This window comes from Hemitrygon akajei, chromosome 23 (assembly GCF_048418815.1).
Source record: "Hemitrygon akajei chromosome 23, sHemAka1.3, whole genome shotgun sequence".
NCBI classification, from domain to species: domain Eukaryota; kingdom Metazoa; phylum Chordata; class Chondrichthyes; order Myliobatiformes; family Dasyatidae; genus Hemitrygon; species Hemitrygon akajei.
This window is the reverse complement of record NC_133146.1, coordinates 66,919,922-66,940,760: the sequence shown is the minus strand read 5'-3', so window position 1 is coordinate 66,940,760 and position 20,839 is coordinate 66,919,922. Positions and strand designations below refer to the sequence as shown.

Below are 20,839 nucleotides of genomic sequence, written 5' to 3'. Positions count from 1 at the left end.
GTTTGCACCATGGGTTAGAGAAATTCACTACACACATAAGCACAACATGCATAACCCAATTATTACACACAACAATTGTCTGTTGCTATGTATAACCCAATACTTCTAAGCTACACTACGTGTACAATTAAAATATCATACCACTGGAAGGAAAGCTTTTCCCTTTTTGTACCACAGTATTAGGTCAGAAACAGTTTAAAATCCTGAAACAAGTCAAATCAAAAATCATGGCTGAGAAAAAGCAGTTGTCAAAGAGAAAATACAAGATAATGATTTTGTTTTTATTCTGTAATGCGTTTCTATTTTTACTTCCAACCCTTTTCCAGACCAGAAATATATGAAACAACAACTCAGTAACTTGCTACCACCATCCCCTTCTATCCTTTAGAGCTCTGTGGCCCATGAGGCAGCAATCATTTATAAGTTCAGTAGTGGTAGAACCAAAATATCATATAATGCAGCATGTAGCATTGTCTCTTCACATAACATTAAATAAGTACATCAGGAGTTGGATATTTAGATTTTGGAAAAAAAAAGGAAGAAACACATGTTAACATACAATACATAAGAGAACTCTTTGGTGTAACACAAAGATGACGACCAGTGATTTGAGTAGCTTTTCAAGTATAATATGAGATATAGATCATCATGACTTACAGGTTAATTTAAGCTCAAGTTTGCTTTAAACACCCCTGAGGGAGAGGCTACAATGGAGACCCTGAACACATCATAATGAAAAAATGTATTAACTGGTAATGCCTCCCCCCGTCAGTATTTAGAGATTTTACAATAACATGGGGAATTTCTAATCTCAACATTAATAAATGATGCTGTAGGTCTTCATTTCTTTGTTTCTGAAATATTAGGTGGCACATCAATGAGATTTACTGTTGTTTTATTAAAAAATTCAAGGTAGAAATGCTTATGGAAATGATTTTCTCTTACTAAAAGCTCCAAGGGATCTATAAATTACCAAGTCTCCCATTTTGCAAGAGAAAAATAAAATATTGTGTTATGTTATACCCATTAAAAGGGCTCACTCTTAGGGGTTAATATGTGGAATCAGTGGGTAAAAAGCTGGCCTTAGCTCATCCTTTCTCTGAAAGATAAAGCAGTCAAAAATTACGATCTGTAGCACAAATTTTCTTGTATCTTGCTCCTGCACACTTCAAGGGTACAAGGGCTGATCATTGTCGGACAGATGTCCATCCAAAAACCATGCATCTCCTCACATACAGTGGAATTATTTGATCACACAGTGTTTAATCTGTAAGTCATGTTAGGAAGGTCAGCTTGGGTTCAATGCATTTCATGGCTGGATTTGAATGTAGTGTTTCAATTGGAAACCTTACACAACTTATCACAGAACATCGCTTGCCACAAAATGGATATACTTTGGAAGGATTATTTTATTGCCTAGTCTCAATGCCAATTGCAAACATATGATCTTCCTGCAAAGATATGGCTTTCTTTTTGATTGCTAAAAACGCTGATTAAACTTCTTATGAAACCCTAAGGCAATCTATAATTTAGGGCCCAGCACATTCAAGATACAGACTGAACAACTATTAACCCAATTTTAGCCATCAGTGCAAGACTGTGAGCATGGATCAGCAATTTTGACCTACCAATCAGGTCAAGAGAGGAGAGGAAAGAAAAAGAAAGCAAAGGGAAAGACCTGTAGGCACAGAAAAGCCAAGATTACTTATACCTATCTCTTTACAGCTGAGGCATACCAATTCACAGTTTTCTGCCACACCTGTTACATAAAGTATTGGCTGACCAGATCAGCCAATCAGCTCTCCTACATTTAGGAATCATGCATGGAACTGGATGTCTGCTCGTTGGAGGGCTAAAAAAAACGAGCAACTTTGGCTAACCAGTGGGGAAGGGAGGGGATGTGAGATGAGCTCAGAGCCATGTTTGGTAACATATCTTTTGAAAGTAGTAATAATCTTCTAATCACAATCACAAACTCCTTTTATAACAGGGGTTCCCAACCTTTTTTCTAATGCCATGGAACCTTATCATTATTTGAGCGGTTCGTGAACCCCAGGTTGGGAACCCCTGTTCTACAGATTGTCACTTAACAAATGATTAATCTTTAGATTGTGTGTAGTGCTAGATGTTACAGAGCTCATAGCCAAGTATCTGGATATCCTCCTAATTGAAAACAACCATTCCATTTTGCGGGAGGATGGCAAAACCAAATGGATCCACATCCTAATGACACAGAATTCACAATATCCCATCAATTAAGTTTTAGCACAGCAGAATCTTTTTTAACATAGAACTTTTGCACATCACAACAAACCTGCCTAGAGTACCAACTCTTGAGAATTTGATACACTTTCATTAACACTGAATTTGACACAATTCATGGCCAATGACAACAACCTGTTAAGAATAGAGGGTCCACTTCAAATTAAAGGGACATCTATGACATAAGTGTGACAGGTTTGATAAACTTCTGAAGTTTCTAAATTAATCATAAATTCAGTGTCATCAACACACCCGTGACCATAAAGGTAATCAACTTTTCGTGGCTTAAGCTTCCACATGCCTGCATCAAAAGACGCAGAAGATGACACTAAATGGAATAATAAACCAGTTAAATTACTAAGGAAAGCAGCCAAATCAAGTTAGGTATACACCTTTCACTAAAACAGTGAAATAAATCAGAAAATGTAGCAAGTATTCATTTAAGTTCTTAAATGTTAAATGATTGATTCAAATGGGTTTATTAGTACCAGTCCATGTCAGTAAATTACCACAGCCCATTCAGCCCTCTCTATAACATGGTAAAATTCAGAATGTACTCCAGCAGCTTTTGTCGATTGATGAGAGGTAGAAAAGCGCTGCTGAGTTCTAAAGTTGTGCTCCCTTTCTTCTGTGCTTTAAAAACCTGCAAAAGGAAAATTGCTAGAATTTAAATAATTGTGACTTTTACACCAGCTTACAATTTGCAGTAATTATAGTATAATTCTTTTCTTGCAATTACATCCTGACAAATATTTCAGTACTGTGCTAAGAATGTACAAACCCCATTTCCAGAAAAGTTGGGATATTTTCCAAAATGCAATAAAAACAAAAATCTGTGATATGTTAATTCACGTGAACCTTTATTTAACTGACAAGATGGTGGCACGACGCAGCTTGCAGCTGCCACTCCGGAGCTGATTATCTGTTATTTGTGAAGTGGGGTGCCTTGCGCAATCATAATTGATTGAAAACGGACATGGGAGCACGGAGGAACATCGGGAAATCTCCAGGAAGACCTTCTTCGTTGCTGCTGCTGCTGTGAGGTCTGGGTCTCTGCTGGAAAGAACAGGCCCCCAGTCCTTGGGGTCGCATTGCCGATGGCTGTTGGCGGGGCCGTCTTAATACGCTCGGCAGAGGATGGTGCTCGGAGAAGCTGTGCTGGAGAGGATGGTCGTCGGCTCGGAGGTTTGACGGACCCTGAGTCTGCTGCGGTCAGGTTGCTTTCAGTGTGTGCTGCGCCTGCGAGGCTGAGTTGGGCAGCGCCGTGGAAGTCCATAGCATGGGGTATTCCCTTCTGCCGCCGGCGTGGGATGGCAAGTCTGTCGGGACCCTGGGGACTTGTGGAAACCGTGTGGTGATTTCTTTTGAACTTATAGTCCTTTAACATCTTTGGACTATTTTTACTGTGCCCATGGTCTGCTTTTTATCAATTATGCTATTGTTTGCACTGTTGTAACTACGTGGTTTTGTGCAGGTCTTGTAGCTTTAGTTTTTGGTCTTGTTTTGTCTGGTGGGTTTGGCGCTCCTTTCCGGGGAAGGCGTTAAGATGGTAGCGCGATATTACTACGCAGCAGCCTCTCTGGACTCTGGATTGGGGATTGCCAAACATTATGTGGATTTTCTGGTGTAGTCTGTTTTGTCATATGCTTTTGTGATATCATTCTGGAGGAACGTTGTCTCATCTTTAACTACATTGCATTTGTGGTTTCTAAATGACAATAAACTAAATCTGAAAAGTACAAAGAAAAGATTTTCAATAGTTTTACTGACAAACTTAATTGTATTTTGTAAATATACACAAATTTAGAATTTGATGGCTGCAACACACTCAACAAAAGTTGGGACAGAGTTAAAATAAGATTGAAAACTGCACAGAAGTAACACTGGTTTGGAAGACTCCACATTAAGCAGGCTAATTGGTAGCAGGTGAGGTACAAGACTGGGTATAAAAGTGGCGTCCATCAAAGGCTCAGTCTTTGCAAGCAAGGATGGGTCGTGGCTCACTCCTTTGTGCCAAAATTCGTGAGAGAATTGTTAGTCAGTTCAAAAGGAACGTTTCCCAACGCAAGATTGCAGAGAATTTAGGTCTTTCAACATCTAAAGTACATAATATTGTAAAAAGATTCAGAGAATTCAGAGACATCTCAGTGCGTATAGGGCAAGGTCGGAAACCACTGTTGAATGCGCGTGATCTTCGAGCCCTCAGGCAGCACTGCCTAAGAAACCATCATGCTACTGTGACAATTATAGCCACCTGGGCTCGGGAGTACTTCAGAAAACCATTGTCACTTAACACAGTCCGTCGCTGCATCCAGAAATGCAACCTGAAACTGTATTACACAAGGAGGAAGACATACATCAACTCTATGCAGAAATGCCGGTGAGTTCTCTGGGCCCGAGCTCATCTCAGATGGACCGAAAGACTGTGGAACTGTGTGCTGTGGTCAGATAAGTCCACATTTCAGTTAGTTTTCGGAAAAAACGGGCGTCGAGTTCTCCATGTCAAAGATGAAAAGGACCATCCTGCTTGTTATCAGCAAAAGGTGCAAAAGCCAGCATCTGTGATGGTATGGGGGTGCATCAGTGCCCACGGCATGGGTGAGTTGCATGTATGTGAAGGTACCATTGACTCTGAGGTGTATATTAGGATTTTAGAGAGACATATTTTGCCATCAAGGCGACGTCTCTTCCCGGTACGTCCATGCTTATTTCAGCAGGACAATGCCAGACCACATTCTGCACGGGCTACAACAGTGTAGCTTTGTAGACACAGAGTGCGTGTGCTTGACTGGCCTGCTGCCAGTCCAGATCTATCTCCTATTGAAAATGTATGGTGCATCATGAGGAGGAGAATCAGACAACGGAGACCACGGACTGTTGAGCAGCTGAAGTCTTATATCAAGCAAGAATGGACAAAATTTCCAATTGCAAATCTACTACAATTAGTATCCTCAGTTCCAAAACAATTAAAAAGTGTTATTAAAAGGAAAGGTGATGTAACACAATGGTAAACATGCCTCTGTCCCAACTTTTGTTGAGTGTGTTGCAGCCATCAAATTCTAAATTTGTGTATATTTACAAAATACAATTAAGTTGGTCAGTAAAACTATTGAAAATCTTTTCTTTATACTTTTGTCAGTTAAATAAAGATTCACATGAATTAACGTATCACAGATTTTTATCGCATTTTGGAAAATATCCCAACTTTTCTGGAAATGGGGTTTGTACAACATTTGTAAAAAAAATTGGAGCTCAGTAGGCCACACAGACCTTTGAGACTGATCCATCATTCAACGAGAATCTCAGTAAGATTTACTAGTCCTACAGCTATTTTCAAGACTAATTTTCATAGAACTACAATTTGACAAGGTAGTTATGAGGAGATACTGCACAGACAGTAGTGATAAAATTATTTTGCTAACTCCTAAGTACTGATTGTTAATGATTTGTCTGCCAGGCCAGTGGGAAGAACCCCAAGATTAATGCAACTAATATCATCTTTTTGATGGAGCACACCATTCCTGAAAGCTAATGGGTCATATTGTAATAGCAAAGCATGGTGGCTCAACTCAAATGGAAGATACCAAAAGTAAATATTACTTACCCCAAGGTCCTTCAGAGTTTTCACTGCACTTTTTGCAAGACAGAAAGTTGCACTCTCCCCTAAGGAACAAAATAAGTTATAGAAGATCTATGACGATATTGCAAATGTTAAATTTGAAGACTGAGGCCCTTCATTAGTTGGGGTTGACCATGGATATTGCTATCTATGTGATATGAAAGCCAGGGCAGTATGATATGGAGAGCAAGCTGTTGCCCATCCAGAAGGCCCCCCCCCCCCCCTCCAGGCAGCTGATGAATCCAAAGGAACGACAGGGACCGACAGTTTGGCATCAGTGGCAACACAGGTGTTGTCAGTCAAATTTGAACTTGACATAGAACTGCCTTAAGGACTCCAGTTCAGGTATTTCCCTTGGGGTTTACTGCCGAAGCCTTCCCCATGAGCAGGCAAAGCCACAAGACAGTGGAGGTATAAGTTTTCCTTCTCCTAGGTGAGCTGCCAACCACAGCTGATGAGACCCATCTGTCTGAAATGACCCATTTTAAGGCATCAGTAACTCAGCTTTTCCCTTCTCCTGTCAGTAGAAACTGTTCTGCTGGGCTTAGTAGCTAAACCACATGTGAAAGCCAAGAACTGGACTAGGTTGTCAGAGGCTATTTGAGACGCATGCCACTGGAAGCAATAGGTAGTGGGAGCTAATTCCCACTATCACCCATGGCTGACAATCTTAAAGGGACCTAAATTTGAAGATACATTAATTTATCACTACTAGAATGAGACATCACATGCTATTTTGGTAAGATCACAAATCTAAACGCTGCTAAAAAGTCTGAAGATAAACAGTTTAATTACTAATAGGTGAATGAAATTTGAAATGAGGACAGTTTTGGATCACGAGTGTGTGTGTACATGCAAGGGAGTAGGAGGAAGGGGGTGAAGATATGAAATAGTCACTTTTTCATAATACTTTTGATATTTCTAATATTTGAGGAGGCCAAATACTTTCAAACCCTTTAATATTTCCAAGTAGACTGCCCATGACTGAAGCAATTTGTACAATGTAATACCAAGTGTGTTACTTCACTATCATACCTTGACAAGAATTTTATTTTGATGGGCAAACAAAAATCATGGAAAGAAAGATCAAAACCCAAGGCATGACAAATTGTTCCCTATGGGAGGCAAGGGCAGAAATTGTTGGAGATAAATAGCAGAGATATTTAAAATATCCTTAGTGCCAGGACAGCCAATGTTGTTCTGCTGTTTAAAAAAGTCTCTGAACAGAAAACAGGAAATTATAAGCTGGTGAGTCTTACATCAGTTGTGGGAAAGTTTTTGGAAGGTATTCTGAGGGACCAATATATACAGTGCCTGTAAAGAGTATTCACTCCCCCCCCCCCCCCCGGAAGTTTTCATGTGGTATCGTTTTACAACATTGAATCACATTGGACTTAACTTAAAAGCAAAAGACATAGGAGCAGAATTAGTTCATTCAGCCCATCGGGTCTGCTCTGCCATTTCATAATGGCTGATCCCATATCCCATTCAACCCCATACACCTGCTCTCTCACCATATCCCTTGATGCCCATCCAATCAAGAATCTATCAACTTTTGCTTTAAGTATATCCATAGACTTGGCCTCAACTGTAGTCTGTGGCAGAGCATTCCACAGATTCACCACTCTGTGGCGAAAAAAATTCCTCTTTACTTCTGTTCTAAAAGATCACCCCTCAATTTTGAGGCTGTGCCCTTTAGTTCTGGATACTCCCACTAAAAGAAACATCCTGTCCATATCCACCCTATCTAGTCCTTTCAACATTCAGTAGGTTTCAGGGAAATCCCCATGCATTATTTTAAATTCCAGTGAGTACAGGCCCAAACCTGCCAAACGCTCCTCAAATGTTAACCCCTACATTCCCAGAATCATCCTTGTGAACCTCCTCTGGACTCTCTCCATTGATAGTACATCTTTTCTGAGATATGGGGCCCAAAACTGTTGCCAATCAAAGTGCAGCCTGACTAGTGTTTAATAAAGCTTCAGCAGTTTAGCTTTCTCCCCCCACCTCCCACTCTGATCAGCTTAAAGACTCTTTCATGCCAAAGTGAAAACAGATCTCTACAAAGTGATCTAAATTAATTATTAATATAAAATACAAGATAATTGATTGTATTTGATTCACCCCCTTCAAGTCAGTCTTTAGTAGATTCAGTAGTTAACAAATTTCACATCACATGCCGGTGATAATAAAACCTGATTCTGATTCTGCTATGTACCTTTGGGAGCAAGTACAGTCTGAGTGGATAGGTCTTTGAGACCTACCTGGATACTGCAATTTTCCCCCATTCTTCTTTACAAAACTGCTCAAGCTCTGTCAGATTGCATGTGGATCATGAGTGAACAGTCCTTTTCAAGTCCAGCCACATTAGGGTTGAGGTCTGGACTCTGACTTGGCCACTCTAGGACATTAACTTTATTGTTTTTAAGCCGTTCTGGTGTAGCTTTGGCTTTATGCTTGGGGTTATCAACTTAGGAGAAGATTTGTTTTCCCAGAAAGACAAAGTTCTCTTGCAGACCGCATCAGGTTTCCTCCAGGAAAACTTTGTATTTTGCTGCATTCATTTTACCCTCTACCTTCAAAAGCCTTTCAAGGCCTGCTGCAGTGAAGCATCCTCGCAGCATGATGCAGCCACCACAGAACTTCACGGGATAGATGGAGTGTTTTTGATTATGTGCAGTGTTTGGCTTACGCCAAATACAGCATTTAGTCTGATGGCCAAAAAGCTCAATTTTGGTTTCATCAGATCACAGAATTTTCTTCCAGCTGACTTGAGTCTCCCACATCCTTTCTGGAAAATTGTAGCTGAGATTTCATGCGTTTTTTTTTTCTACAGCTGATTTCTCTTTGCCACTCTTCCATAAAGCTGTGAATGGTGAAGCACCTGGGCAACAGTTGTTGTAAGCGCAGTCTCTCCCATCTCAGCCAATTGAGCTTGTAACTCTTCCAAAGTTGTCATAGGTCTCTTGGTGGCCCCCCTCACTAATCCCCTTCTTGCATGGTCACTCAGTTTTTGAGAATGGCCTGCTCTCAGTAGATTTACAGCTGTGCCATATTCTTTCCAATTCTTGATGATTGACTTAATTATACTAAATGATATTGAAATTTTCTTGAATCCATCTCCTGATTTGACCTGTTCAATAACCTTTTCATGGAGTTGCTTGGTGTGTTCTTTTGTTTTCATGTTGTAGATTCACCAGCAGTTAGACATTCCAGGTACAGGTGTATTTTTACTAAAATCAATCGAAACAACTTGACTGCACACGATGAACTCTATTTAACTAATTATGTGACTTCTGAAACCAATTGGCTGCACCAGTGTGTTATATTAAAGGGCATGAATACTTATGCAATCAATTATTTTGTGTTTTATATTTAAAATTTATTTAGATCACTTTGTGGAGATTTGTTTTCACTTTGATACAAAAGAGTGTCTTTCTGTTGATGCGTGTCAAAAAATGTTAAATTAAATACACTGTGATTCAATATTGTAAAATAATTAAACATGAAAACTTCCGGGGGTGGGGATGAAAACTTCTTATAGGCACTAAATATTTGAATAGACATAGACTGATTATGGATAGCAGCATGGCTATGTGCATGTCTAACCAATCTTAAGAGTATTTTGAGAAGTTACCAGGAAAGGATGAAGGCAAGGCAATGGACGTTGTCTACACGGACTTTAATAAGGGATTTGACAAGGTACCGCATGGGAGGTTGGTCAAGACATTTTAGTCACTTGGCATTCAAGATGAGGTAGTAAATTGAATTAGACATTGGCTTTGTGGGAGAAGCCAGAGTGGTGGTACAGGGTTGCCTCTCTGACAGGAGGCCTCCGATTAGTGACGTACCACAGTATCGGTGCTGGATCCTTTGTTGTTTGTCACCTATATTAATGAGCTGGATGATGGTTGTAGTTGGGGACCTAATGTCAAAGGTTACACTTTGCATCAGAGGGATAGGAAGGCAGGATGGTGTGGCTCTGCTGGTAAAGAATGGCATCAAATCAGTAGAAATATATGACATAGGATTGGAAGATGTTGAATCCTCGTGGGTTGAGTTAAGAAACTGCAAGGGTAAAAGAACCCTGATGGCAGTTATATACAGGCCACTCAACCAGCTGGGATGTGAACCACAGATTAAAATAGGAAATAGAAAAGTCATGTCAAAAGGGCAGTGTGATGATAGTCATGAGAGATTATCAACACTTTGGTCATTTGGGAATATCAGGTTGGTAATGGAACTCAAGAGAGTAAGTTTGTTGAGTGACTATGTGAAGCGTTTTAGAGCAGTTTGTCATTGAGCCTACTAGGGGATCAGCTATACTGGATTGGGTGTTTTGTAATGAACTGGAGGTGATTAGTGAGCTTCAGGTAAAAGAACCATAGTGATCACAATAAGATTGGGTTCAACTTGAAATACGATAAGGAGGTTGCCGGGACCATATAAGATGTAACCCAGGCTACTGTGGGAGGCGAGAGAGGAGATTGCTGAGCCTCTGGCGATGATCTTTGCATCATCAATGGGGACGGGAGAGGTTCTGGAGGATTGGAGGGTTGCGGATGTTGTTCCTTTATTCAAGAAAGGGAGTAGAGATAGCCCAGGAAATTATAGATCAGTGAGTCTTACTTCAGTGGTTGGTAAGTTGATGGAGAAGATCCTGAAAGGCAGGGTTTATGAACATTTGGAGAGGTATAATATGATTAGTAATAGTTAGCATGGCTTTGTCAAGGGCAGGTCGTGCCTTATGAGTCTGATTGAATTTTTTGATGATGTGACTAAACCCATTGATGAAGGAAGAGCAGTAGATGTAGTGTATATGGATTTCAACAAGGCATTTGATAAGGTACCCCATGCAAGGCTTTTTGAGAAAGTAAGGAGGCATGTGATCCAAGGGGACATTGCTTTGTGGATCCAGAACTGGCTTGCCCACAAAAAGCAAAGAGTGGTTGTAGATGGGTCATATTCTGCATGGAGGTTGGTGACCAGTGGTGTGCCTCAGGGATCTGTTTTGGGACCCTTACTCTATGTGATTTTTATAAATGACCTGGATGAGGAAGTGGAGGGATGGGTTAGTAAGTTTGCTGATGACACAAAGGTTGGAGGTGTTGTGGATAGTGTGGAGGGTTGTCACAGCAGGACATTGATAGGATGCAAAACTGGGCTGAGAAATGGCAGATGGAGTTCAACCCAGGTAAGTGTGAAATGGTTCATTTTGGTAGGTCAAATATGATGGCAGAATATAGTATTAACGGTAAGACTCTTGGCAGTGTGGAGGATCAGAGGGATCTTGGGGACCGAGTCCATAGGACGCTCAAAGTAGCTGCACAGGTTGACTCTGTGGTTAAGAAGGCATATGGTGTATTGGCCTTCATTAATCGTGGAACTGAATTTAGGAGCCAAGAGGTAATGTTGCAGCTATATAGGACCCTGGTCAGACCCCACTTGGAGTACTGTGCTCAGTTCTGGTCGCCTCACTACAGGAAAGATGTGAAAGCCATAGAAAGGGTGCAGAGGAGATTTACAAGGATGTTGCCTGGATTGGGGAGCATGCCTTATGAAAACAGGTTGAGTGAACTCGGCCTTTTCTCCTTGGAGTGACAGAGGATGCAAGGTGACCTCATAGAGGTGTATAAGATGATGAGAAGCATTGATCATGTGGATAGTCAAAGGCTTTTTCCCAGGGCTAAAATGGTTGCCACAAGAGGACACAGGTTTAAGGTGCTGGGGAGTAGGTACAGAGGAGATGTCAGGGTAAGTTTGTTGTTGTTTTTTGTTTTATGCAGAGAGTGGTGAGTGTGTGGAATGGGCTGCTGGCAACAGTGGCGGAGGTGGATATGATGGGGTCTTTTAAGAGACTTTTGGATAGATACTTCTACATGGAGCTTAGTAAAATAGAGGGCTATGGGTAACCCTAGTAATTTTAAGGTATGGACATGTTCGGCACAACTTTGTGGGCCGAAGGGCCTGTATTGTGCTGTAGGTTTTCTGTTTCTGGGAAAGTCTGACATAGTAGTATTTCAGTGGGATACAGTTGTATGAGAGAGGAGTTGGCCAAAATAAATTGGTAGGAGATGCTGGCAGGGATGACAGCAGAGCAGCAATGGCTTGAACTTCTTGGAAAAATGAGGAAGGTGCAGGATAGATGTATTCCAAAAACAAAGAAATACTCAAATGGAAAAATAGTACATCCGTGGTTGACAAGGGAAGTCAAAGCTATTGGAGGAGCAAAAGAGAGGGCATATAACAAAGCAAACATTTGTGGGAAGACAGAGAATTGGGAAGTTTTAAAAACCTACAGAGAACAACTAAGAGTCATTATGAGGGAACAGATGAAACATGAAAGCAAGTTAACAAATAATATCAAAGTGGATAGTAAAAGCTTTTTCAAGTATGTAAAAATAAAAGAGATTAGAGTGGATATAGGACTGCTAGAAAATGAGGCTGGAGAAATAATAACAGGGGGCCAAGGAGATGGCAGATGAACTAAATGAGTATTTTGCAACAGTCTTCACTGTGGAAGACACTAGCAGTTTGCCAGAAGTTGAAGAGTGTGAGGGAAGAGAAGTGAGTGCAGTTACTATAACAAGAGAGAAAATGCTCAAAAAAACTGAAAGAACCTAGGGTACATAAGTCACCTGGACCAGATGAACTGCACCCTAGGGTTCTGAGAGAGGTAGTGTTAGAGATTGTGGTGGCATTAGAAATGATCTTTCAAAAATCATTGGACTCTGGCATGGTGCCAGAGGACTGGAAAATTGTAACGGTCACTCCACTGTTTAAGAAAGGAGAAAAGCAGAAGGAAGGAAATTATACACCAGTTAGCTTGAGCTCAGTGGTTGGGAAGATGTTAGGGTCAAGGATGAGGTTATGGAGTACTTGGTGACACAGGACAAGATAGGACAAAGTCAGCATGGTTTCCTTAAGGGAAAATCCTGTCTGATGAACCTGTTGGAATTCTTTGAGGAGATTACAAGTAGGATAGATAAAAGGGATGCAGTGGATGTTGTATATTTGGACTTTTAGAAGGCCTTTGACAAGGTGCCACACATAAGGCTACTTACCAAGTTAAGAGTCCATGGTATTACAGGCAAGTTACGAACATGGTTAGAGCATTGGATGATTGGTAGGAGGCTAGTGGTGTTCTGCAGGAGGTTGGTGTTGGGACCACTTCTTTTTATGGTGTATTTGAATGACTTTGATGATGGAATAGATTACTTTGTTGCCAAATTTTCAGATGATAAAAAGATTGGTGGAGGGGCAGGTAGTGTTGAAACAAGTAGGCTGCAGAAGGGACAGATTAGGAGAATGGGCAAGAAAGTGGCAAATGAAATACAATATTGGAATATGCATGGTCATAAACTTTGGTAGAAAAAATAAATGTAAGACTACTTTCTAAATGAGGAGAATATCCAAAAATCTGAGATGCAAAAGCATTTGGAAGTCCTTGTGCAGAACAACCTAAATGTTAACTTATAGGCTGAAGAAGGCAAATGCTATGTTAGCATTCATTTCAAGAGGTCTAGAATACAAGAGCAGGGATGTGATGCTGAGGCTTTCTAAGGCACTGGTGAGGCCTCACCTTGAGTATTGTGAACAGTTTTGGACTCATCTAGAAAAGATGTGCTGGCATCCGAGAGGGTTCAGAGGAGGTTCACAATGATGATTCTGGGAATGAAAGGGTTATCATATGAGGAGTATTTGATAGCTCTGGTCTGTACTTGCTTGAATTTAGAAGAATGAGGGGGATCTCATTGAAACCTTTCGAATGTTGAAAGGCCTAGTCATGGTAGATGTGGAAAGGATGTTTCCCATTTTAGGGAAGTTTAAGACAAGGTGGCACAGCCTCAGGATAGAGGTGTGTCCATTTAAAACAGAGATGCAGAGAAATTTCTTTGGTCAAAGGGTGGTGAACTTGTGGAATTTATTTCCATAGGCAGATGTGGAGGCCAGGTCAAGTGTATTTAAGGCAAACCTTGATAGGTTCTTGATTGGAGTAGTGCTGAAGCGGGGGGTGTTGAGAGAGAGAGAGCAAAAAAAAGGATCAGCCACGATTCAATGGCAGAGCAGGTTCGATGGGCCAAAAGGCTCATCGAAAAAGCTCCATTGTCTTATGATCTTCTAACATGATTAACTGCTTCAGCAAATTTGTGGATGACACCAAGATTGGGGGTGTAGTGGACAGCAGTAAGGCTTTCATGGCTTGCAGAGAGATATGCATCAGCTAGAAAAATGGCAGATGGAATTTAATACAGGTTTGCACTTCAGTAAGACCAACCAGGGTAGGTCCTACACAGTGGACAGTAGGGCACTGATGAGTGTGGTAGAACCAAGGGATCTGGGAATACAGGCCCATAATTTGTTGAAAGTGGCATCACTGGTAGATAGGGTCATAATGAAAGCTTTTGCGATATTGTCCTTCATAAATTGATATATTTACAGAAAATGGGATATTATACTGAAGTTGAATAAGACATTTATGAGTCCTAATTTGGAGTATTATGATCAGTTTTGGTCACCTACCTATAGAAAAGATGTAAACAAGGTTGAAACAGTGCAGAGGAAATCTACAAGGATGTTGCTGGGTCTAGAGGACCTGAGTTATAAGGAAAGATTGAATAGGTTAGGACTGTATTCTTCAGAATGTTGTAGACTGAGAGGAGATGTGATAGAGGTATCAAAATTATTAGGGGTATAGATAAAGTAAATGAAAGAAAGCTTTATCCACTAGATTGGATGGGACTACAACCAGAGGTCATGGCTTAAGGGTTAAAGGTGAGAAGTTTAATGGGAGCACGAGGGGAAACCTTTTCATTCAGAGGGCCATGCTATTGTGGAATGAGTTGCTAGCAGAAGTGGTCCATGTGAGTTTGATTTCAACATTTAGAGAAATTTGGATGGGTACATGGATAGTAGGGATATGGAGTGCTATGGCCCTGGTGCAGCTCAATGTGAGTAGGCAGATTAAATGGTTTCGGCGTGGACTAGATCAGCCAAAAACCTGTTTCTGTGCTGTGCTTTTCTATGACTTTATCATGCATTTGGAACACAAGAGATTCTGCAAATGCTAGAAATCTTGAGCAACACATTCAAATTGCTGGAGGAAATCGGCAAGTCAGGGAGTATTTTCCTGATGAAGGACCTCCGTCCAAAACTTTGACTGTTTTTTCCACATCACAGATACTGCCTGATTTGCTCAATACTTTCAGCATTTCGTGTGCATTACTGAAATATTTGAAGACAAGAATAATATTTGTTTACCTTCTAAGTTCATGAATGAAGATAATAAATTTTGTTTGATTTCAAATGATCACTTTTTACATTATTTGTTCATGACTCACCAAATACTGCAATTTTCATTTCGGTTCGGGATAAAAGATACTTGTGAAACTTGCTGATGTATTCACTTTCTGAAAAATAACATTTCTAAAAGTTGTTAATCAATAAAATGTATTTATTGAGTCGAATGTTGAAGTGTGTTTTTTCTCTATTTTGTATAAAGTTTAGCCACTACAGCAACTTCACTTCAGTAAATATTTTCTTGGTGTTAAAGACACTTTGCATAGAAAGCAACACAAATCCAGCAAAACCAGGACGTGTATTTGGATGCTATCTATCAATGGCACACACCAGGATTCCTCGTACACTATGCACAACTGTATTTGAATGCTATCTATCAATGCCACACCAGGATTCCTCATACACTGTGCACAACTGTATTTGGATGTTGTCTAATCAATGCCATGCACCATGATTCTGTGCTCATTGTGCACAACTGTATTTGGATGCTATCTATCAATACCACACTAGGATTCCTCATACACCGTGCACAACTGTATTTGGATGCTGGTCTATAAATGCCATACACCAGAATTATGGGCATACTCCACACTCTATTTGAATGCTGTCTATCAATGCTACACACCAGGATTTGAGTTTCTGGATTAAATGCATGGCAAGTTTGATTATTTCCATTCATTAAGGCAATTCATTCATTTAATTGCAAATGTAATTACAGAGTGGAGTACAAGGATTAAGTTTTTCCACAAAAAATACTGAGAACAGCCCTTCAAGTCATGTACCATTGCAATTTGCAATTACAATGCTATTTCTTCATCAACACCGTGTCAAGATTACTGGTTTAAGATGATGCTGGAGAAATAAAGCAACAACTTACTGTTAGCTAACAAAACTATTAACTACTTTATCAATCACACTTTTCCTGGAAAACTAAAAGATCAATTGCCTCTAACTTTCCTTTTGGAATTACACTTTTGAACCGTCTATACAACCTAGCATTTTTGTGGTATGAACTTAAGCCTTGAAGGTGCAGGACAGTTGCAATGTTGCATGCACGGGTCGAATTGAGGCTACAGAGCCTGGGTTTGAGAGTGAGGAACGAGCCATTGTACGGCCATTGATGAAGCGGACTTGGAGGCAATTCAAAATGGCAAATCTGAGGTAAGGGAGAGCCCAGGCAATGGTACTCATGCCTGAGATCGAGGAATGAGCTGATGTTAAACTAAATTATGTGCCGGGCCAGATTGGAAGGGTTGGTTATGGGTCGAATCGAGGTGGTGGGTCCCAGGCCCAAGAGTGTATAGAAGCAGCAGGGCCTGGATCCAAGAATGAAGAACGAGCCAAGGTCTGGCAGATTTAAGTGCTGGGCCAGCTTGAAAAGGTCAGGGTGTCGGGGCTGGATGCAAGGGATTGGCTGGTGTTCAGCTCAATGCTTGGTGAGGTTTACTCGTATCTGTGCTAAACTGAGGCTGTGGCTCGCAAGTAATGGGCTCCTGGGTCAGCTGTGACAGGCTGTGTGGCTGTGAACTCACTTTTGTAAACATTAGTTTTAAATGCTATTTGCTTGCTTTTATTGCTTGCGCAATTTGTTCTTTATCTGCATATTGGGTGTTTGACCGTCTTTTTTCAAATGAGTTCTGTTGGATTTCTTTGTAGCGTGGCTGTCTGTAAGATGAATTTCAAGGTTGAATATAGTATACTTTGATAATAAATATACTTTGAACAGCCTGGATCTTCCTACCCATTAGCACATGGGACCACTTTCAGAGCATGTCACAGCAGTCCAAAAGGCGAATCTGTTGTTACTTTTGCAAAGCAATTGTGATTGGACTATGCATGTGACCATCTTCAGAATAAATCTTTTAAAAAAAATCACAAGTACAAAAGTACAAATGATGTCCTCAGTGAAACCTACCTTCAATCTGAACTCTGAAGCTTTGAATATAAACAGCAGCAGAAAAATAAGCTTCCAATAATGGACCCAACAGCCTCTGTAAGAAAGTGATGAACTCCAGATGATCCTGAGACCGGCTCACCTAGAAAAGATACAATTTTAAATGATTCAGCTTTATAAATAATTTTTCGTAAAATTGCATTTTGAGTGGCATTGTTCATGATCATTTGAACACTACCAATTGAAGTTGGAGATAGAATCGGATGCAAGTCAGCTCCAGCAGGACTTGCAGGGTATTACTTCCTACTAGGCAACATCTAACATCATAAATGGCTGATAATTCACTTCCAGAACAGCTCAACTTCTTTTATGCACACTTTGAAAGGGAAAATAAAATTATATGAATGTGAATCCCTGCAGCATCTGGTGACCCTATGATCTCTGTCTTGGAGGCCGATATCACAACATCTTTCAAGAGGGTCAACCCTCGCATGGCGCCAGGCCCTGATGGCGCACCTGATCGGGCTCTGAAAACCTGTGTCAACCTACTGGCAGGAGTGTTCAAGGACATTTTCAATCTCACACTACTGGAGTCAAAGGTTCCCATCTGCTCCAAAGGAGCGACAATAATACCAGTGCCCAAGAGAGTAGGGTGAGCTCCCTCAATGACTATCACCCAGTTGCACTCACATTTACTGTGATGAAGTGTTTTGAGAGGTTGGTCATGGCTAGAAGCAACTGCTAAGCAAGGAACAGAACCTGCTGTAATCTGCCCATTGCCACAGTAGGTCTACAGCAGGTGCAATCTTACTGGCTCTCCATTCAGCCTTGGATCACATGGTCAATATGGGTTAGGGTTAACTCTAACTCTAACATTAGCCTGCTGTTGCAGGTCCTGACGAAGGGTCTTGGCCCGAAACGTTAACTGTACTTCTTCCTATAGATGCTGCCTGGCAGCTGCGTTCCACCAGCATTTCGTGTGTGTTGCTTGAATTTCCATCATCTGCAGATTTCCTCATGTTTGAGGTAATGCTGAGCCTTTATGAGACACTAGTCAGGCTACACTTGGAATATTGTCAACAGTTTTGGGCCGAATATCTCAGAAAGGATGTGTTGTCATTGGGAGTCCAGAGGAGGTTCACGAGGATGATCGGGAATGACGGGGTTAACATATGAGGAGCATTTGGAAGGTTTGGGCCTATACTCACTGGAATTTAGAAGAAAATATAAAAATATAGAAAATCTACAGCTGGATACAGGGCCTTCGGCCCACAAAGTTGTGCCGAACATGTCCCTACCTTAGAAATTACTAGGCTTATCTATAGCCCTCTATTTTACTAAGCTCCATGTATCTATCTAAAAGTCTCTTAAAAGAGCCTATTTTCCACCTCCACCACTGTTGCTGGCAGCCCATTCCACGCACTCACCACTCTGAGTAAAAAACTTACCCCTGACATCTCCTCTGTACCTACTCCCCAGCGTCTTAAACCTGTGCCCTCTTGTGGCAACCATTTCAGCCCTGGGAAAAAGCCTCTGACTATCCACATGATCAATGCATCTCAACATTTTATACACCTCTATCAGGTGTGATGAGATCTGAACGATTATTAAATATGGACAGTTCCTTTAAAGAGAGAGAGAGAGCGTGTGTGCTATTTCAGTGACAGAGAGAGCAACAGAAAGCCTGTGAGTTGCCTTGGAAATGGCAAGGTGGAGCTATACGATGGACAGCTGGTGTTCAGCAGTTGTGGAATATATACAAGGTCAACTGGCTATGTAATCAGACACACCAGACACACAGAAGACACTATCACTGGTTGAGCTTTGTGTGCCCATGACAAAGGAGGGGTTTTTGCTCACAGTGTGGACAAAGGGGTGACCGGTGGAAAGCTATTGGTGTGTTTAACCCTCGCCTGGGTTGATAGCTGTACCACATGAAAACGGCATCCTCTTTTGTGTGGTCACAGTCGGTGACTTTAATAAGTTTCGGGAGCAGGAGGACGACGTGGAAGTTTCGACAGCATCGGCACAGGGAAGACAAACATCTCCCTGTCTCTCTCCAACTCTACTCAATTCAAAATCCAGAACTGAACTGCCTTCATACCTATAATCATCGTAAGACTGTATCATTTATCACCTGAGATGGGAGAAGTTTGGGAACTTTATTTACTCACTTATATATGCATATACTCTGCTAACCTGTTTGCCTTATCTTGTTTTATATTACTTTATCACGTAGTTACTAATAAAATAGTGTTTATAACAGAAGACTCAGACTCCAGGTGTGTCCACTTCTGCTGGTCCTTTTTAACCTGGTACAGGGTACGTAACAAATTGGGGCCTGCGTCCGGGATATGAACAGATTGGTGGGAGCTATTCTGAAGATTTGGGGGCTTGTTGATTGAGTGATTATCTTCGTTTGATTGGCTTGTGAGTGGAAAACAGCAGAAATGGATGTTGAAGAATTTCTGGCAGTGCCAGACCCTGCGGCTTTGAAGAAAGCTAAAAAGGATGAGTTGTGGGAAGTTGTTAATGCATTGAAACTTAAGGAGGCTAAGAAGGGTATGATGAAGGTGGATCTCAGAAGGTTAATAGTTGAGCACTATATTTCTACGAAGCACTTTAGTGAGGAGGAGTTAAAAACGTTTCCTCTATGTAAAGAGGAGATCCAGTTGCGACAGGAACAAATGAAGTTAGACAGATTTAATTTAGAGTGAGAAGAAGCAGGAAAACAGGGGGAGTTTGAGAGAGAAAAATGGCAGTGACAGGATCAAGTACCAGGTAGTGGTAATGAGCTGGTGATGCCGTTTAATATCAACCAAGAAATTAAGTTAGTACCACCATTTTATGAAGCTGAAGTCAATAGGTATTTCCTGCACTTCAAAAAGGTGGCCCAGACTTGGCAATGGCCAAGGGATCAGTGGGCTGTCATGTTACAAAGTGCGTTGAACGGGAAGGCTCAGCAGGCGTATTCTGCCTTGAACAGTCAAAGAATTATGATATAGTGAAAATGCAGTGCTTAAGGTTCACGAATTGGTTCCGGAGGTGTATAAACAAAAGTTCAGAGATTGAGGAAGTCTTGGAACCAAAACTATGTGGAGTTTGCCCATGAAAAGCTGGTGTATTTTGATCGCTGGTGTACCTCAAAAAGGGCGAATGGGAATATAAATGCCTTAATGGAGTTGATGCTCGTTGAAGAATTTAAAAATTGTGTCCCTGATAGCATAAAGATGTACTTGAATGAAAAAAAGTCTGCTAGGTCAGCAGATGAGTATGCTTTAACCCACAAGGTAAAGTTTTTCTCGAGCAAAAACTACCAAAGGAGTAGCAGAGATAACAAAGATACCCCACAGGTTAAACCAGACAGTAAGTTGAGAACTGGTGACAAGAGTAAGGAGGAAGAAAAGCGTTAAGAAGGTTTTTAGGAATGGTTGTATATTACCGTAAGTTTTGTAAGAACTTCGCAGACATCGCTTTACCCCTAACGAAACTCCTAGGGAAGAGTGAAAGATTTGTATGGAGTGACCTTTGCCAGGAGGCATTTGAACGACTGAAAACTGAGCACCTGATTTTAATAAACCATTTTCAAACGTGCTAGACACTAGTGATGAAGCTGCCAGGGCAGTATTGTTGCAAAAGGATGATGATGAAATTGAACATCCCATAGCTTACTTCTCAAAGAAATTTAATGCGCTTCAGAAAAATTACTCTATTGTTGAAAAAGAGTTGCTATCACTCTTGTTACAAATGTTAGCATTGCAACA

General features: G+C 41.0%; 1 protein-coding gene across 6 annotated transcripts in view; it reads right to left on the bottom strand.

Moving 5' to 3' along the window:
• Positions 1–262: 262 nt before the first annotated feature.
• gpam (glycerol-3-phosphate acyltransferase, mitochondrial) overlaps positions 263–20,839 on the bottom strand; it is a 165,907-nt gene continuing 145,330 nt past the window's right edge. For all 6 annotated transcript variants that reach the window (XM_073027878.1, XM_073027881.1, XM_073027880.1 and 3 more), the window contains 4 exons: positions 17,097–17,217; positions 15,223–15,291; positions 5,867–5,925; positions 263–2,905 (listed from right to left, as the gene is read on the bottom strand). In XM_073027878.1, the coding sequence (XP_072883979.1) occupies positions 2,792–2,905; positions 5,867–5,925; positions 15,223–15,291; positions 17,097–17,217 (363 nt within the window). In that variant the 3' untranslated portion in view covers positions 263–2,791. The remainder of the gene's footprint in view (positions 2,906–5,866; positions 5,926–15,222; positions 15,292–17,096; positions 17,218–20,839) is intronic.